At 46.4% G+C, this 16,171-nt stretch overlaps 1 protein-coding gene across 2 annotated transcripts in view; it reads right to left on the bottom strand.

Annotated features, from left to right (window-relative positions):
- Positions 1 to 16,171, bottom strand: part of Nmdar2 (glutamate ionotropic receptor NMDA type subunit 2) — a 218,936-nt gene that overhangs the window by 1,934 nt on the left and 200,831 nt on the right. For both annotated transcript variants that reach the window (XM_075702104.1, XM_075702103.1), the window contains 7 exons: positions 10,648 to 10,795; positions 9,449 to 9,632; positions 6,832 to 6,957; positions 5,856 to 6,076; positions 3,910 to 4,244; positions 2,554 to 2,806; positions 426 to 589 (listed from right to left, as the gene is read on the bottom strand). In XM_075702104.1, coding sequence (XP_075558219.1) covers positions 426 to 589; positions 2,554 to 2,806; positions 3,910 to 4,244; positions 5,856 to 6,076; positions 6,832 to 6,957; positions 9,449 to 9,632; positions 10,648 to 10,795 — 1,431 coding nt within the window. The remainder of the gene's footprint in view (positions 1 to 425; positions 590 to 2,553; positions 2,807 to 3,909; positions 4,245 to 5,855; positions 6,077 to 6,831; positions 6,958 to 9,448; positions 9,633 to 10,647; positions 10,796 to 16,171) is intronic.

The following is a 16,171-nucleotide window of genomic DNA, read 5'->3' as shown; positions in this document are numbered from 1 at the left end:
AACTAAGCTTGTACCCGCGACTTTCAAGCTCTCCAATCTATCCAGTTCACTGTCACCGTGCAACTGCGCTTCCTTTCATCCCATGTTCAATCCCACAACCAAGTACGCCACCTTTCTTATCTGTCGTCGGTCTATAACTTGGTTTACAATTCACTGTGTCATACGGAGGACATACACAGCCAAAATCTGCTACTTCCAAACTACCGTACCGCGGGCCTATTCACTCTTGATCCTAGCGACGAATTACATTGATCATCTTGATGGGCCCACTCACGGACCTACGAGTATCCCAATGGAAAAAAAATTGCAGTTAGCCCCGATGTAAAGCTGTCTCTTCACCTTTAAATTTCAGGGCCATCTTCTGAGCAATGTCAGAATGCGCTGATCGTGCATACCACGAGTAACGTGGTGCGAGCCCAACTTGCCTGTGTATTCCGAGCTGCGCCTCCAGCTGGCTGACTCGCATGCGAGCCAGGTCGAGCTCGTGGCGGACCTTCCACAATTGAGTGTCACACACGGGGTCCCTGCAGCGGTGTCGCTTCCGAGCCTCGTACACGGCGTCGCGGAAGCTCAGCGACTTGCCCATGCTCTGCATTTAGAAGAAAGCAAGAAAAAAAAACAATCGCGAAGGCTGCATCAGGGACGCAGTGGCGGGCAGTGGGGATGCGTACTACGTCTTGTGCGTGCTGCTCGGGGACGTGTGGGTTACTATTGCACAAAAATTACTCACGCCTCCCCCCTCCCCATCACGTAGAAGACGTCACGTCATACTAAACAGACCGCACGAGCGCGAAAACAAACGGCAGAATCTACCGCCGAGCGTATACCTGCCATGCTAAACGAAGCGCTTGCCCAAGCCAGCATGCCGACTGCCCATAGATGGCGCCACTGCGTAGCAATATGGCGGCGTCCATGAAAAAACGGTGTATAGGAGAGGGTTGGGGTACCTGCGATTGCCTCAACCTATCCCTGCGATTGTGCTCGCTTTGTGGATAGACGGACACATTTAGCCCTGGTTTTAAAGGGGTTTGAGCAAGAATTGGCTTCCCTCGTCTTGCTGTTCGAGTTCCTTTCAAGTTATATATGTACCCTATACGCGGTCCAACGTAGTACCGCCATATCCGAGCAAGAGTCAGATTTCCGCAACAAGTTGAGCACATATAAAGCCTTATATTGCTCCAAATGAGCACACATTTTGAGTTCGTTTATTTCTACGTATACACTATAGTGTCGTAATGAGCTCTCTCTGAAACGCGACCAGCTACCGCTCGGATCGACAACTGTGCATTGCCGAACTAACGCTCTCTGTGAAGGCCACGAGCGAGAAGAATACATTTAGCTGCTAGTGCGCCACACATGTGTCCGATAGCGGCGCCATCTGGCGTGCAGAACATCAACGATCTAGTAATAGTTTTTTTTTGTTCCTGTACCCAATGATATCGAAGTGAGGTGCGCTGGTCTACTACTACTCTTTGCAAAGATATAAGTCGTATTTTATAAGTGTTGCGTGTTTTCCGTTGTAAACGGTTTTTTTGCGAGCAACCCCCTATGTATGCTCTCAAAAAATTAAAGACTTTCGACGTCATAAGGAACAAAGAATCCCAAATACGAGCTTACAATTTTCTACTGCTATAGCAATTGGGTCGATATTACAAGATTCGAAAATTAGGAGATGGCAAGATTACAAACTGCAGGATTCTCAGAGAGTGTGAACTTCGTCACCCTATACTTTCGGAATGATTAAAGCAAAAGCCCTCCGTAAATTTCAGAGTCTTGTAGCTTCAGAAGGCACTACGATTTCTCCTGAAATTGGAAATCCCTCGGAGATATTGAATACAACCGATTTTTTTTTAATTCTACGTGCAACTAATTTTACCTTACTATACCATTGTACTGCAATTTTATTGCGTGCTTCACATTTTAACTTCCTGTATAACTGTATTTTCATTTTATTGTGTTATAGACACAATTTATTTCGTCTCTATTTTACATTTCCCGTTCTCCAGGTTTGTTTGTTTTCTGATTATTTATGCGTTGTGCCTTTCCAATTTCTTATTGCTACAATTCATTGACTTGTATGCCTTGCATTTGTGTCACATAATTCATATTTAACAAAATTTTACAGTTACAAGGTTCTTTTCTTGTGACTGTTCCTACATTTACATTGTAGCGAAGAAGACATGTGTGTGCTTCAGGAGCATCGTCCACGCCTCGCTCGAGCATGGAGCTCACGCGCTCTCTGACGCTCGACCAACAGACCCGCTTGTTTATCGTGCTGGCCTTGTAATGAAACCGCGTTGCATATTTGGTGGAGTTTGCTAGGTTTCCCCCCCAACTCCACAGTCGGAAGTTGCCGCCCACATCATGCCCGACGACACAAGCCAAGCACCACCACCGGCATTGCCCACCATTTTGCGTTCCTGCTCTTCTGCGTGCTAAAAGTAAGTGGCCGCGCACCGATCGGCCAAAGTCAGAGAGAGAGGGAAGGAAGTGAGGCTGCTTACGGCAGCTTTTCGTTGACGCCGAGATTCTCGACTGGCCGGTGAAACTCACCAGAGAGATTAGTGCCAGCCACCGGCCCGAAGGTCCTCGGCTCCCCGAGGCCACCCGGGCGCGGAGGTACCGGAAGTACAGGTGCTCCAGGAGCAGCAGCAGCAAGGTGAGCAACACTCCGCATCCCAGTAGGAGAAATGCACTCATGAACTGGTTCACGTCCAGAGGGTTGCTCGCGTTGCGCTTCGCCTTGTCCGGCTTGCAGGCGCCCTGCAGCCAGAACCGCTGGAGGCGCTCCAGGTCCCCGCGTTCGCTGGGACGCGAGAGGAAACGAGCACGCGGTACAGTGGCCCCGTTGGGAGTAGGCCCTGTTCTGTGAACGCTTCCGCTCCTGGCAGCTCTCTCACTACAGACGTGGGAGGAGCTGCTGAGAATGCCAGATCAAAAACTACAGAAAGACCTCGTTGCCTGGGCCGAAAGGCTCATCCCTCGTCAGAGGCCATCCTAGGACTCGGGCCTGCCAGATCTTACCTGAGTAGAATTTTATTGATGTTACCACCATTACCTTTTGCCAAGACTACTGCGCTGAGTCCGCCGTGGCTCGACCTTCTATTATCGGTTAGAGAGTCGGACAGCTGAGCAGATACGCTGCTACAAAAGCTGTGCGTTGATTGATTGATTGATTGACGATTTATTTATTTATTTATTTATTTATTTATTTATTTATTTATTTATTTATTTGGCTTAGTGTAACGTGTCAAAGCAACACAGTGGTTATAGAAAACACTTTAGTGGAGGCCTATGAACGAATATTGATCACCATGGGTTTTAAACAAGCCAAGAAAGCGTGGTATCCGGATGATTTTGTTTCCGTTGTAATATGGAGTATGGATGCCGCTGTAGGAGCATCGCGTAAGAGTTCCGGAGTAAAAAGGGTTGCTGTAAGAAACATAAGGAATTCCTCGCAAAGAAGGGGGGGGGGAGGTTGCTTTAGCTTTTCCGCAACAGCCTTTTCATGCCAAGACGCGAATGTCTACATGCGTGATGTGAAAAGTCGAGTTGCGGCGTACAGCGCCAAGAAGATACTCAACAACAGCTAACAAGTAAAAGTAAGCAGTTAACGCCTAGCGTGTTCGTGCTGGTGATGATGTGAACATTCTCTGTGAAACGGGCTTGTGGCCACCGAGCCGCCATTTACTACATCCTGCGCAGCCAGATATAATTATGCTTCCCTCCTGGCGCTTAGAACCTAAATTTGGTCAAGCAAGCCACTGCTTATCATTTACCGGATGAGTACGTTGATGTTCTTATAGAGCATGCTTTCTGAACATCCCGATAGAAAAAGCGCCACCTCCAGTTTCATTCCAGAACAGCCCACTCAAGCGCAGCGAAGCCTGGGCCAGCCGAACGGCTCACCGGTATTCGATCATCTGCCGGTTGAACATCTGCAGGTACTTGGACTTCTTCGGGAGCGCGAATCCGTATCCCGTCATGGCGTACCATGAGCCCACGGTGAGCAGGCGGCACTCGTCGTCCTGACCGACCAGGTAGTCCAGCACGGTGGCGTCGTACACGAAGGCGTCCAGCTCTCCGCGCTTCACCGCCCGGATGCCTTCGAGCACCGTGGACCGGTTGAATTGCCGCATGTACGAGTACATCTTGGGCTTGTTCTGCTTAAGCACGGCCTCCGTGTTTCCGTGCGGGATGGTCCCGAAACGGAACGGGGGCTCCACCTGCTGGGGGTTTTGCAGCTGCGCAGAGACAAGCACAACGGGGTTTGGGGGATGAGGGGGAGGTGCAGACGTTGAAGAACAAGAACAGGGAACAGCAGGAGCTTGGCAGCTCAAGCTACACAGCGGTTCCCCCTCCGGGCAGCTATAGAAAGACACGTGGTGTCTCGCACAATGGAAACGAAGTAGGCTAAGCACCCGCGCGGGTCGTCCGCGTTTATTGCCGCCCTGAAGAGGTCAGCCGGAAGATGAGGACAATAGAGAGTTTTATGAATAATTCATCCAATGCACTATGCGTACCCAAAACTCCGCGCTCTGCTTGCATTCTTTTGTAAGTCCGTCGGTTTGCGACCCTAAACTTTCGAAGCGCAAGATCTAAAGCTTCATACTACCTTCAAAGAGCTACATTTCGCGCAGCAACGCTCAACAACTGGAATGTGCTAAGAAGTCAAGTTTTATAAACCACGACCTTATCATTGCTTATTGTGTGATGAAAGTTGGCCTTTTTTTTTATTGAGGTGATGTTCCAACATGCTGCGGTGTTAATTTTACCTTATGATGTATCTTTCGTGCCAGTGCGTGTGATTATATGTCTCCTTTAAAATATTCTGGCTGAAATCATTTTCTTGGGCGTTCCCAACCTGATAAAGTTCTTTCTATGTGAATTGCAATAAGTAATATCAATTATTGAGACAGCGCTTAAAAATACGATGCAATGCTTCACGACGCGAAAATGCCGCGGTGTACCCGCGACATACGTTGCAGCAAAAAAAATGATATTTGAGAACTATGCAGAAGTTAATATCCTCTAAACGCAAGATTAACAGAAATGGCCAACTTCTGTAACGTTACATGGCAAAGAGAACAGGTTTGGTCACATCTGTTGGCGTAGTCTCGTGCTATTGTATTTACATTACGTCAGCTATTCACGAACAAGCAGTTCTCTAAGCGAACGTACGATCAGCATTGTCGTGCTGGGAACCGTCAATGATATTAGTGTTTTAATACCACATGAAAAAGCCTGCAGCTGTCCGTGCCATGGCAGCATTCAAGGGACGCATCCACTGAATAACTTCGATTTGATATACATGCTACATGCACCAGCCAAGATGCGATCACGTAAACAAACAAAAAAAAGAACACTGCTGCCTAATAGACACGTGTTGCAGAGAATGCAAACAAAATGAAATTGTAAACTTTTATACGTCTGCCGCATGAAAGGAACTTCGAAAGGACATTTAGGGCCAGCGGACAAGGACAAAAAGCCACACAGCACAATGTACTAACTTCAACAACTTCATTTCCAGGAAACGACCACCCATATTATCCATGCACAGTGGCACCACGTCATCCGAATTCAACCTTCCAAAAAGGCCGCCTCCTTATCTAACAAGTCGATCTACCGAACGGGCACCAACATACGTTTCACCACTTCGACAGGTGGCCTGACCCTCAATTATCTCTCGCCTGTAAAAAGCATCGGCTCGCACGGACTTCTTTAAGTGTACTTGCTTTCTTTTTTTCTGTGGTTCCACGTTTTACCATGCTCCACATTAGGTTTGCCAAACAAGGTTCACTCAAACGTTGCCTTTAAACTGCCGACAGCAATCATGCCAAAGCGAAGAGGCGTACCCGGTGGTCCTCGATGCCGATGAGGTTGTAGTACTCCTCTCGGGTAATCATGAATGCGGCCAGGTTGGCCGTGTAGATGGCCAGGAAGACGACAGCGAACATGGCCCACACGTTGGACATGAAGCGAGCTGTGTAGCCACGCGGGCAGTCCACGTTCACCGCCGCCCCAAACAGGATGGCCCACACCAGCCAGTAGGTGCGGAACAGCGAGAACCGATGCTCTGCGCGCGAAGCGCCACACACCGATCACAGCGACGCCTCGTGTGAGAATGGGGAACCAGTTTTCGTCTGGTTGGCCGTGCTCATTGTGCAAACCCTAACAAAAAGACTAACAGACGTGTCCAAATGCCGAACAATGAAAAAACAAGAGATTGCTCAGGCTTCTCGCTTCTGGTTGCCGTAGGGAAAACTCGGTCAGCCAACCTGCGACTGTCCTCAATAAAGAAATGTGTGCGCAGCGAAAAAAATAATTTCCTCGTATATGTGACAAATGTTTGAGAGTGTGCCTTTTATGCTCTATTGAGCGAGACCCCATGTCATATGAATCGCATATCCAATCACCCCACATAAAACACATGGGATCCCATTAAAAACTCTTGTGTTATCACACACCATGCGAGATTTTTCGATAAGGGGGTTTCTGGAATATTACTTTCTTCAATGGCGTAGGTGAAAAGCATGAATATTGCTCTTACCACTTTGGGATACGCGCATGTATCTTCAGAAAAGTGAATAAATAACTTAGTTGGAAGTGACTGCTGCACCTGATTTTTATTTCCCTTCTTATAGGAATTAGGATGCCTCGCACGTCAGAATGTCCTTTACAGCTGAGCACAAGATGTTCCACCTTATTATATGAATTAATGTTTAATCGACATTGCACGAGCACGGACTTTGTTACGATAAAAGAAATAGTACATTTAAGTGAAGAAACTTCTAAGTGAAAAACTTTTAGATTTCTTTTAACGTCCTTTACCTCTGGGAGGAGTGATCCGCATGTCGTAGCCGGAGGGGCTCATCCACTCGAAGACAAAGATGGAAAATGCGGCCACCTGGATGCTCACCAGCAGGATGAGCAGCCACGACACTGTGTCGAAGGGTTCTGCCGGCAAAACCACGGAAACGAAAAAGTCATGACGACGTTGGCTGAATGCACACCCGAAATGAGCACTGTATGGCAGGATGACGCTATTTGAGCATCTGGTAAACCAGCTGACCCGCTATTGTTTCGGTTCGACGCAGAACCTAGAGCGTGCTCTAGGTTCTTGGAAACTGCAAAACTCTAAAAGCCTCTACTGGATGTGTTCAGCATTGTTACCACTTTTTTTATGTACCTACAAAAGTTCATATAAAGACTGTCAAGGTTCCCTATACATATAAGGAGCAGCGCAAGTCTTTCACTGTTGTGTTTAGATCTGTCAAAGTATGCCGCTTAAGTTGCTGCACTCTCCGAAACGGAGGTGACGGGACAACAACGAACCCACCCATCGGGCATTTAAATCGACTGCTGACCGACCATAAGGTCCACGTGTGGTCGACTGCGGACCGGAGGCCTGACACCGGAGGCGACGTAAAAGCGAGCACCCAGTGTAATAAAACTAAATTACACGTCAGTACATCGAAAACAGTGTAAACACCACCGCAACACTTTGTCGAGGGCGTGCTGGGGACCCGAACAACACGGAAATTTTAAGGCGACGCCTGACACAAAGCCCGCCACGAAAAGGAGGGGGGTGGGGGGAGGGTGAGGGGTTTCGACGCATGACAACTAAAGAAAAAAACGATACACGAGACAAATTAAACATATACACGGCAGTAAATGTGACAAACACTACACTAACGAATTTTCGAGAATGAAGACGCGATGACCTATTGCATCAAATAATAAACGCGATTAAGAAGGGGATTAAGCCGCAAGGTTCTCAGAGCAGGCTGGAACGCGTGGTTTATCTGTTGCGCCCTCGTCGAGATTCCGATCTCAAGGAGCGTCGGGGTTCTGGCAGCTCACTGTCGAAGATCACGACGGACTTACGCCGTTTGTCTGCATACCAACCGGAGACTCGGGCCTGTGATTCCACCCGGCCGACTACATATTCAACTGTGCCCCGATGCGCAACCACGATTAATCTTCGATTAGTCTTCGAAACTAATCGTTCTGCTCCTGCTCTGCTCGGCTATCCCTCCGATGTCTATCTCCTCGCACACCGGCGACTCAAATGACGAACAGTTCAGGTGAGCTAAGAAGCAAATACAGATAAGGAGGCGCGAAAGCGGTCGCTGCTGTCGAGATTGCTGTCGCGAAAGCGGCGCCGCTGCTGCAGCAGCAATGGCGGCCACGCTTAATGAAAAACGCGGGAACTATCTTTGTGACAGAATCACGTAAAAAATTTGAAGACGCCCACGCTTCGCCTTTAAGAGCGGAACGCGGTATGATTCAAAGATCCCCGACTGCTTTTCACGCTACCCGGCAACAGGAGCTTGTGTAGCCGTAATGTGTACCGGGAGGCGCTGGCGGCGAACGCTACGCGCGATGGCGAGCTTTCTGGTTGGAACGCGGCCTCTTGCGTGGGCCGATCCCGGAGGGAATGCGCAGCCGCGCCAGAACGTTGCATCATTCTCAGGTTTCTGCTATCGTTTCGCACTTTTAATACTTCAGTCCGAGAAAAATTTAACATATGAAAGGCATGCGCTGTCGGTCTTTCGATTAATGACATTTGTTTGTGGGGCTGTCATTCCCAGAATTTCGACGAATCACTTTGTCAAGAATGTAACACAAGGTATGAGCCACTTTAGCGATAGATTGATGTGGCAATATGACCCGCATATACCTATGTACATATATCGGATACACATATACCTAATACATGTATGAAACTTATCGCTCGCGGAGACGCCGTCACCGGATTTTCTGCGCCATGGGACCCTTGCAGCTTCTTTCTCTTTTTTTTTAATTATGGGGTTTTACGTGCCAAGACAACGATCTCACTAGGAGGCGCGCCATAATCGGGGACTTCGGAAATTCGGACCACCTGGGGTTCCTTACCGTGCGCGTAATTCTAACTACACGGGTGTTCTCGCATTTCGCGTGGTATGTGTGAACGCCTTGGCGTCAACACCTACCGTGCACTTGGAACGCGGGTGGCTTGCCGGGAAATGGGAAGCGTGTTTAAATTATCTCTCCGATGCAGGTAACCAAGATTTGACGTGTTATCACTGCAATCACTTTAAGTCTAGCGGGACTAAATAAGGGCCTGTATGCTCACTTGGCAAACCGAGTGCCTGCTGGGACGCCACGTCGGTTCAAATTGTAATCTAGGTTATGCCAGTGCGCTTACGCTCCTTGAATTCATTGCAAATATTTTCCTTATTTGTTATTATCGTCAAATTCTGTCCCAATATTTCATATTTTTTATATTTTTAATGCCATTTATATTTTGCTGCAAAACCTATCTTCCTCTGTTGAAGCCATACAAGTTTAATAAAAAAAAACTCCGCAATGCGGCATTCAAACGAAGCGCTCATCGCTTAGAAGGCACAGCCTTCCTGCCTCTGATTCTTTATGGCCCTCCGAGTGAAAGAATAAAGGCCATCACCGAGAAAGGCCTTAGGTGAGATGATCCCAGTCCGCTTGGCTACCACGATGGCGATTCCAGTCTCAAGGAAGGGTACCGTGAAGTCCACCGCCATTTGGCGGTCAGAGTTGATCTTGATCGAAGTGACCACAATGTCAGCCTTGCCGTCAAGAAGCTCGGCTATCAATCCGTTCCACGTTCCGTTCTGTGAAGAAGCAGAGAATGGAGCACCTATTAAGAAGCACCTTCTTATCTGCTTATCTACTTATCTACTTAAGAAGTATCTACTTCTCAGAGCATATCTGCGATTCGGCTGCCAACAAAGTTCATCTACTAAATTCAAGTGCGTTTCTCTTGTTACACGAGAACAAAAATATCGTAGATGCGGTGTACCAGTAATGAAGTGCAGTTAGGCCCAAAGTATTCAGAAAAATGGGAAAGCCTACTTGCGGTTATGAAGTTCTTATTACTACATTTAAATGTCAAGAACCAGTATCGGGAGACCATGTAACAACGCAACCCCTTGTAACATCGCGCTCGAAGTTTCAGAAAATAAAAATATCTTAGTGGTAGGGCGGGTTATCCACCGCTTTTCTAAAATCGAAATTTTTTTCCTCATTTCACCGCACTAGTTGGATGATTAGTTCATGTTTTGTGGCACAAGGTTGACTTCAACTAACGAGAGAGAGAGAGAAAGAAAGGAAACGAAATGCAAAAAGGTTAACCAGATGGCTAACCAGTTTGCTACCCTACACTAGGGGTGCTGGAAAGGGGAAGTACAAAGAGTAAGAGAGAAAGTGTGAAATGCTCCAAATAATCTTTATCATTTTAAACAACAAGAGCGCACATGAGCCTAGGACTCACTCCGAAGGCGCGCAGCACCCCCTTAAAGCCGTTGCCTCTGGTTTCGATCTCTCTAGAGGATCTTTAATTTATCAACAGCCAACGTTCTACATTGAGCCAACTTCAAGTTATGGCAGTAGTAACTTCAGAATATCAAGCCTTCTGCATAGGTAATCCATCATCGTAATTCTTTAGGTGATGCAAGTCTGCTGAGGAGCCCGTAATGTCGGCTCAATAACGTCTGAGTTACTGACTACTCAGTTAATATACTCACTTACTCGCTACGTAGAAGTTTCATTATGCCAGCTAAGCGCCGATCTTGAACGCAGATACGGCATCTTAATGTCCCTTATTGAAGGACTCGTAATCAAACTCACGTCCTTAACACCCCAGGTGCCGTCCTCCACCCGGTGAATGTCGTAAGTAAAGCCCAAGTCTTGGGCGAACTTTTGCAGAAGGTCTATGCAGAATCCTAGGCAGCATTTGTAGAATGTGGAGTTCTTGCGGGCAGCAGTTTCGTTCATCCTGGGTTACGGAAGGTGGAGGAACCGCAGGGAGAGAGAAAAAAAAACTTAAACATTTCTGGAGACTTAAGCCTAGCCACAATCATGGCTTCATACTCCGGGTGAGAGGATGAGAAATGAAAGATAGGAAGTGGGATATACAAAAAAGCAAAGCACACCCGTACTAGCTCATGCATGAACACAATTTCCCTAACACAAATGTTTTTTTACAGATATTCAGGCGTGGAGTCCCGCATGAATACTATAAGAATTTTATTGGGGCTCAGTTGAAATCATGGAATGTTCCCAGAGCATATCTGCGATTCGGCTATATCAATGTTCATTTACTAAATTCAAATGTGTTTCCCTTGTTACACGAGAACAAAAAAATCTTAGATGCGGTGTACCAGTAATGAAGTGCAGTTAGGCCCAAAGTATTCAGAAAAATGGGAAAGCCTACTTGCTGTTATTAAGTTTTTATTACTGCATTTAAATGTTAAGAACTAGCATCGGGAGATCATGTAGCAACGCGACCCCTTGTAACTGAAACGATAAAATACCTAGGTTTAACCATTTCGAAAGACTTAAGTTGGAAATCACATATAGACAAAATTTGTGGAGCTGCAGAAAAAAAGTTATGGTTCCTTCGCCGAAAATTAAAGCTAGCAACGACAGCCGTCAAACTACTTGCATATTTAACTTACATTAGACCAACGTTAGAGTATGCCAGTGTCATTTGGGATCCGTTTCAATCAGGATTAATAAACCGCATTCAGAAGATACAGAGAAAATCTGCAAGGTTCATTCTTTTCCGGTATTATCGTACTGACTCTGTTTCCGAAATGCTTCGGTTGCTTGATTTGCCTCCACTGGCTCCACGGCGGAAGTTGGATAGCCTTAAATTTCTTTTTTTGTTATCAAAAGGCCACTTCAATATTGAAACCACACCCTATCTTGCACCCAGGCAGGCTAGAAACGTCAGATCAAGCAATCATTGCATGTTCTCACTTCCAAAAGCATATCTGGACATGTACGCTTATTCATTTTTTCCGCGAACGATTAAGGAATGGAACAGTTTGCCGGCGTCTGTTTTGCAGTCGAGTAGCATTAAAATCTTTCAGGAACGCGTTAAAAACCTTTTATGAAATTGAATCTTAGTGGTGCCATGCAAACAGTGTCACACTATTCTTGAAATACATACAATAGTCTTTCTTTTATGCTGCTTCCAATATCACTGTCACAATGTTAGAAACATGAGTTTCTTAGCCAAACAATTGTATTTGTATTTCGTTCTTTGTTTTGCATTGTATTTCCAACATTCATTGCTTCATGTCCTATTTACGTTTGTAAAGTGTTTACATTTTTTACGCTATGTGCAAACCTGCTGTACCCACCCTGTTACGGCCAAGACGGCCAACAGTATTTGAAAATAAATAAAATAAGAAACATAAGCGCCCGAAGTTTCAGAAAATAACAATATCTTAGTGGTAGGGCGGGTTCTCTACCGCTTTTCTAAAACCGAACTTTTTTCCTCAATTCACCATACTAGTTATATTAACCTGTGAATGTAACAGCACCTTATTGGCAAACTAGCGAGAGTAATCACGGACGCAGTCTCAGAATAAAACGAACACTTAATGTGCACAGTGCAGAATGGCTCATAAAGTGACACACACACACACACACACACACACACACACACACACACACACACACACACGCGCGCACACACACACACACGCACGCACGCACGCCATCACATACACTGTTCATACTTCCAGAGGAAATGATTCGATGTAAACGCGCAACGTGCTTTAGAAAAGTGGTATGGACAAGCATAGCACTAAAATGGAGTACCCGGTCCTATCGCAAGTCATTTTCATCATGAACCCTTCAAGGGTTTGCAGCCCTTTGAATGAAATGCAACCTTGAAGGAGCAACCGGTTCGGTGCGGCGGCCTGTTATTGGCAGTTTCAACAAACTGCATGGGCATTCCGACGAAAGAAAAAAAAAACATGTCGAACGGCAAGTTTTCGTCAAAGGTCGGCTACGGCACAGTATAAATATTGGTATCGAAGTCTTGTTTAGAGTTCACTGAAGAACGTTCCAACGCAAGCAAGGTGGCGCCTTTTGCAGTTAACGAAAGTGTCCCATTTGTCTCTAGAAAAGAAAACATCCGGTTGCGGACATTTTTCGGTATTGAATGAAACTACAGTGACACCAACGTAGTGTTAATGTTATTTGCAATGCAATCGCACGCATACGCATTGAAGCACAAAAAAAAAATGCTCCCCACGATGCTGAAGCGTCCAAAGGTCAATCAAACCTCAGGCATTCAGAAACTAGGCCACCCAGTAACGGGATCGAATGTGATAACCACACCACGCACTCTAGCAGCTTATTCTCGAAGAATCTGGTCTTGTCGAGCGAGGTGACTCAGCCAATATGGCAGACGTGCGTACACTCCTCCACGAGGAACGCAATCTCGGTTAGACGAACATCAATGACATTGCAATTTTAGGCCCGCCAAAGTAGCGCATCTCCAGGTCGTCGATGGGATCTCGGCAGCGGCCGCCGCATTTCTAAATATTCAGAAACGCTTGCGTTTTTTTTTTTTTTTGGGGGGGGGGTACGCTAAAAAATACGTGGCAGTAGGCAAATACACATACACCAGTGTCCACCACTACGGCGGGCCTCGTATTTTGCCTTAGGCACGTGAAACCGCAGAATTTCATTAATTGTTCTCGCATTTCCAGTGAATTAACAATTTCATTATGAGTTTAGTCTCAGATGTTACGAAAATTATATTAGCGGTTCCCATTAACTATATTATGTGAAAGTATAAAATTCCTTCGAACTTTAACAGTACACAAGGGACAAAATTTAACAGTACACAAGGGACAAAACGAAAACAACGGTCCTCCCTGACATCTTTTTCTAGCTTGCAAAGAAAACAAGTTTCCTTAGTAACCTTATTGAGCTCTTCCGAATGCTTTTGGCAGTCAGCATAAAAATGGCAAGCTCCTTAATGACTTATTGACATCCTCACGCACAACACCACGTCTATATTCCAACGTACGTAATGCCACATGACCTGCTGGCAATTTTAACAGTTGAGGTCTGATACCAGTCTCTGGTATAAGAATGCGAACAGAACTCCTGACCATTCTTTTTACCTCTTGCATAAAGTATCAATAAACATGATTCTATTTCAACACGAATTAAAACACAAATAAGAAATTATGCAGACCTCCGAGTTACTAATATTGCTTCAAGAAATTTGCAACAAAATCTAACTAAATCGCGTTTTTTTTTTGCTCGAATGTGTACGTGTGAGGCTACTTAATGGTTCCTTCCGGGTGCCCTGCTATAGATATGAGGAGCTTTAATTTAAGTACTTTCAGTGCATGCATCGTCTGCTGACAGTCACCTTAGCATTCCCTTCACATCGACGTGTGAACTTGGCGCAGTTTCTCCGACATTGGAAGGAACAAAGGCGCGTGAAGAATACGCAAGGTAACCGACATACGCAATAGGGAAGTGGGAGAAAGAAATGGAAAGGCCGGGAGGGTAATGAGTTTGCACCTGCTTTTCTGGCTTATAATCTAGCGAACGGTGATGCGGGAAGAAAGTTGTGCAGGAACCACAGGCAATGTAAATGTAAGCGAACAACGCAGCGCTTCAAAAAAGCTTCTCGCGTTTTTTAGGGAAATCATTCGCTGGACGGCGTATATTGGTTGCAGTGAGGATACTTAGCTAGTGTTTGTTGTTTAATTCTGTAATTTCCTAGAGAACAGAGCTTTCAACCGGCACCTCTACAGCGATCGTATAGGCGGACAGCATGTGCGTCTCAAACAGCTCAAGTGGTTGGCGTACCGCAGCGAACGCGCCCCGCAGTAGTTGAGTGCGAAGGTGCCTTAGTATCGTCGGTGAAAGTCCTACATCCGACCAGAGACCGCTGACCCCCAACCTCCAATTACCGACCTCCGACCACCAACCTCCGGCCAGCGACCTCGAGCCTCCGACCACCGACGGCCCACTTCCGACCACTGACCCCCCCCCCCCCCAACCTCCGGTTACAGACCTCCGACCACCGACTACTGACCACCAACCTCTGACTACCGACTACAAAATGGCTAAAAGAGACATAGAAGGCTATTTGCTTTAAAAACTGTCTGGCACGAAATTAAAGGGTGAGAAGTGATGCGTGCACAGACATAACAACGTGTACCGTGCGAAGACGGTCGCCGAGCGCTGTAGTGTTCGAGAATTGTGGCAGGTCTCTGGTGCTTTTCTATGCACATCACGGTCAAGTCCGTGGCCCCATATATCTATTCTTGAGGGAACGCTCTGCCATCCTCTAGGTTAGAACCGGCGTGCAAAGTCTGTCCTTCGTCGTCAAAAGAAGGACAGTAGATGGGGACATGTACTGTGGTTTCGTCACTATCACAAAAGTTGCACGACGGATGAACGCTAGCACTGTCTGACAAGTGGCGGCCTCTTTTGCAATGCTGCTTAGGCAGCACTTGAAGAAGTGGGAGAAAATAGAAGAAAAAATGAAACAAGACCGTGTGATTGGTCACGCACTGAATAGCTGTGTTTATTTCTTCAAAAGAACAACCGAGGCTGCGATGATGCAAGCAGTGTCCGACTACAGAAGGGGGAGGGCTTCCAAGAAGACTCACGCATGTGCATACACGCATCGCCTCAGGATTTGGCGCAAGTCGAAAGAAAATGTCGTTTCCGCCGAGTTTTCTCCATACGATCACATGATCGCAGCCAGGTTATTCTGCTGACCACACGTGTAATCAAAGAATCAAAGTCTGGTGTTACTTGTTCAGCCACACACCTTCGCTTTTCAATTCCCGTACTCTTAAGGACTGTCAAGCAAAGGAAGGAAAAAATATTTTGCTTATATATACAACTTTAAGAAATAGGAAGACATCGGTGGGAATAAATGAGCAAATGATGTAGCCGACATATTATTTATGGTTATTAGGAGAAAATGGAGTTAATCCGGCCGTGTAATGCGTAAAGCAGATAGCTGGTACTGCATAAGAGTTTCAGAACGAGTACCAAGGAAAAGGAAGCCCAGTCGAGGACGGAAGTTTGATAAAATTTCGCATTGCCGAGCCTTGGATAAAGTCAGCCAAGGCAAGCCAGGGATACATAGAGACCGCTGGGAGTGGCTTTCAGCCTGAAAGTAGTGTAAAATATAATCGCGGTGATGATGTGCATGGCATAGTCGGCGCTGGAGAAATGCTCGGCAGGTGTTCTCTTGTAGCATTAAATAAGTTCGGAAAGAAAAGTACAAAAGCAGGCTCAACTAAGTGGAGCGCGGGAAACGGCAAAGTCACACAGCTGCTGCACAGCGCAATGCCAGCGATGCATAGAAGGG

Source organism: Dermacentor variabilis, chromosome 8 (genome assembly GCF_050947875.1).
Source record: "Dermacentor variabilis isolate Ectoservices chromosome 8, ASM5094787v1, whole genome shotgun sequence".
In the NCBI taxonomy this organism is placed as follows: Eukaryota; Metazoa; Arthropoda; class Arachnida; order Ixodida; family Ixodidae; genus Dermacentor; species Dermacentor variabilis.
Note: the sequence above shows the minus strand (reverse complement) of the source record. Positions and strands in the feature narration are given on the sequence as shown.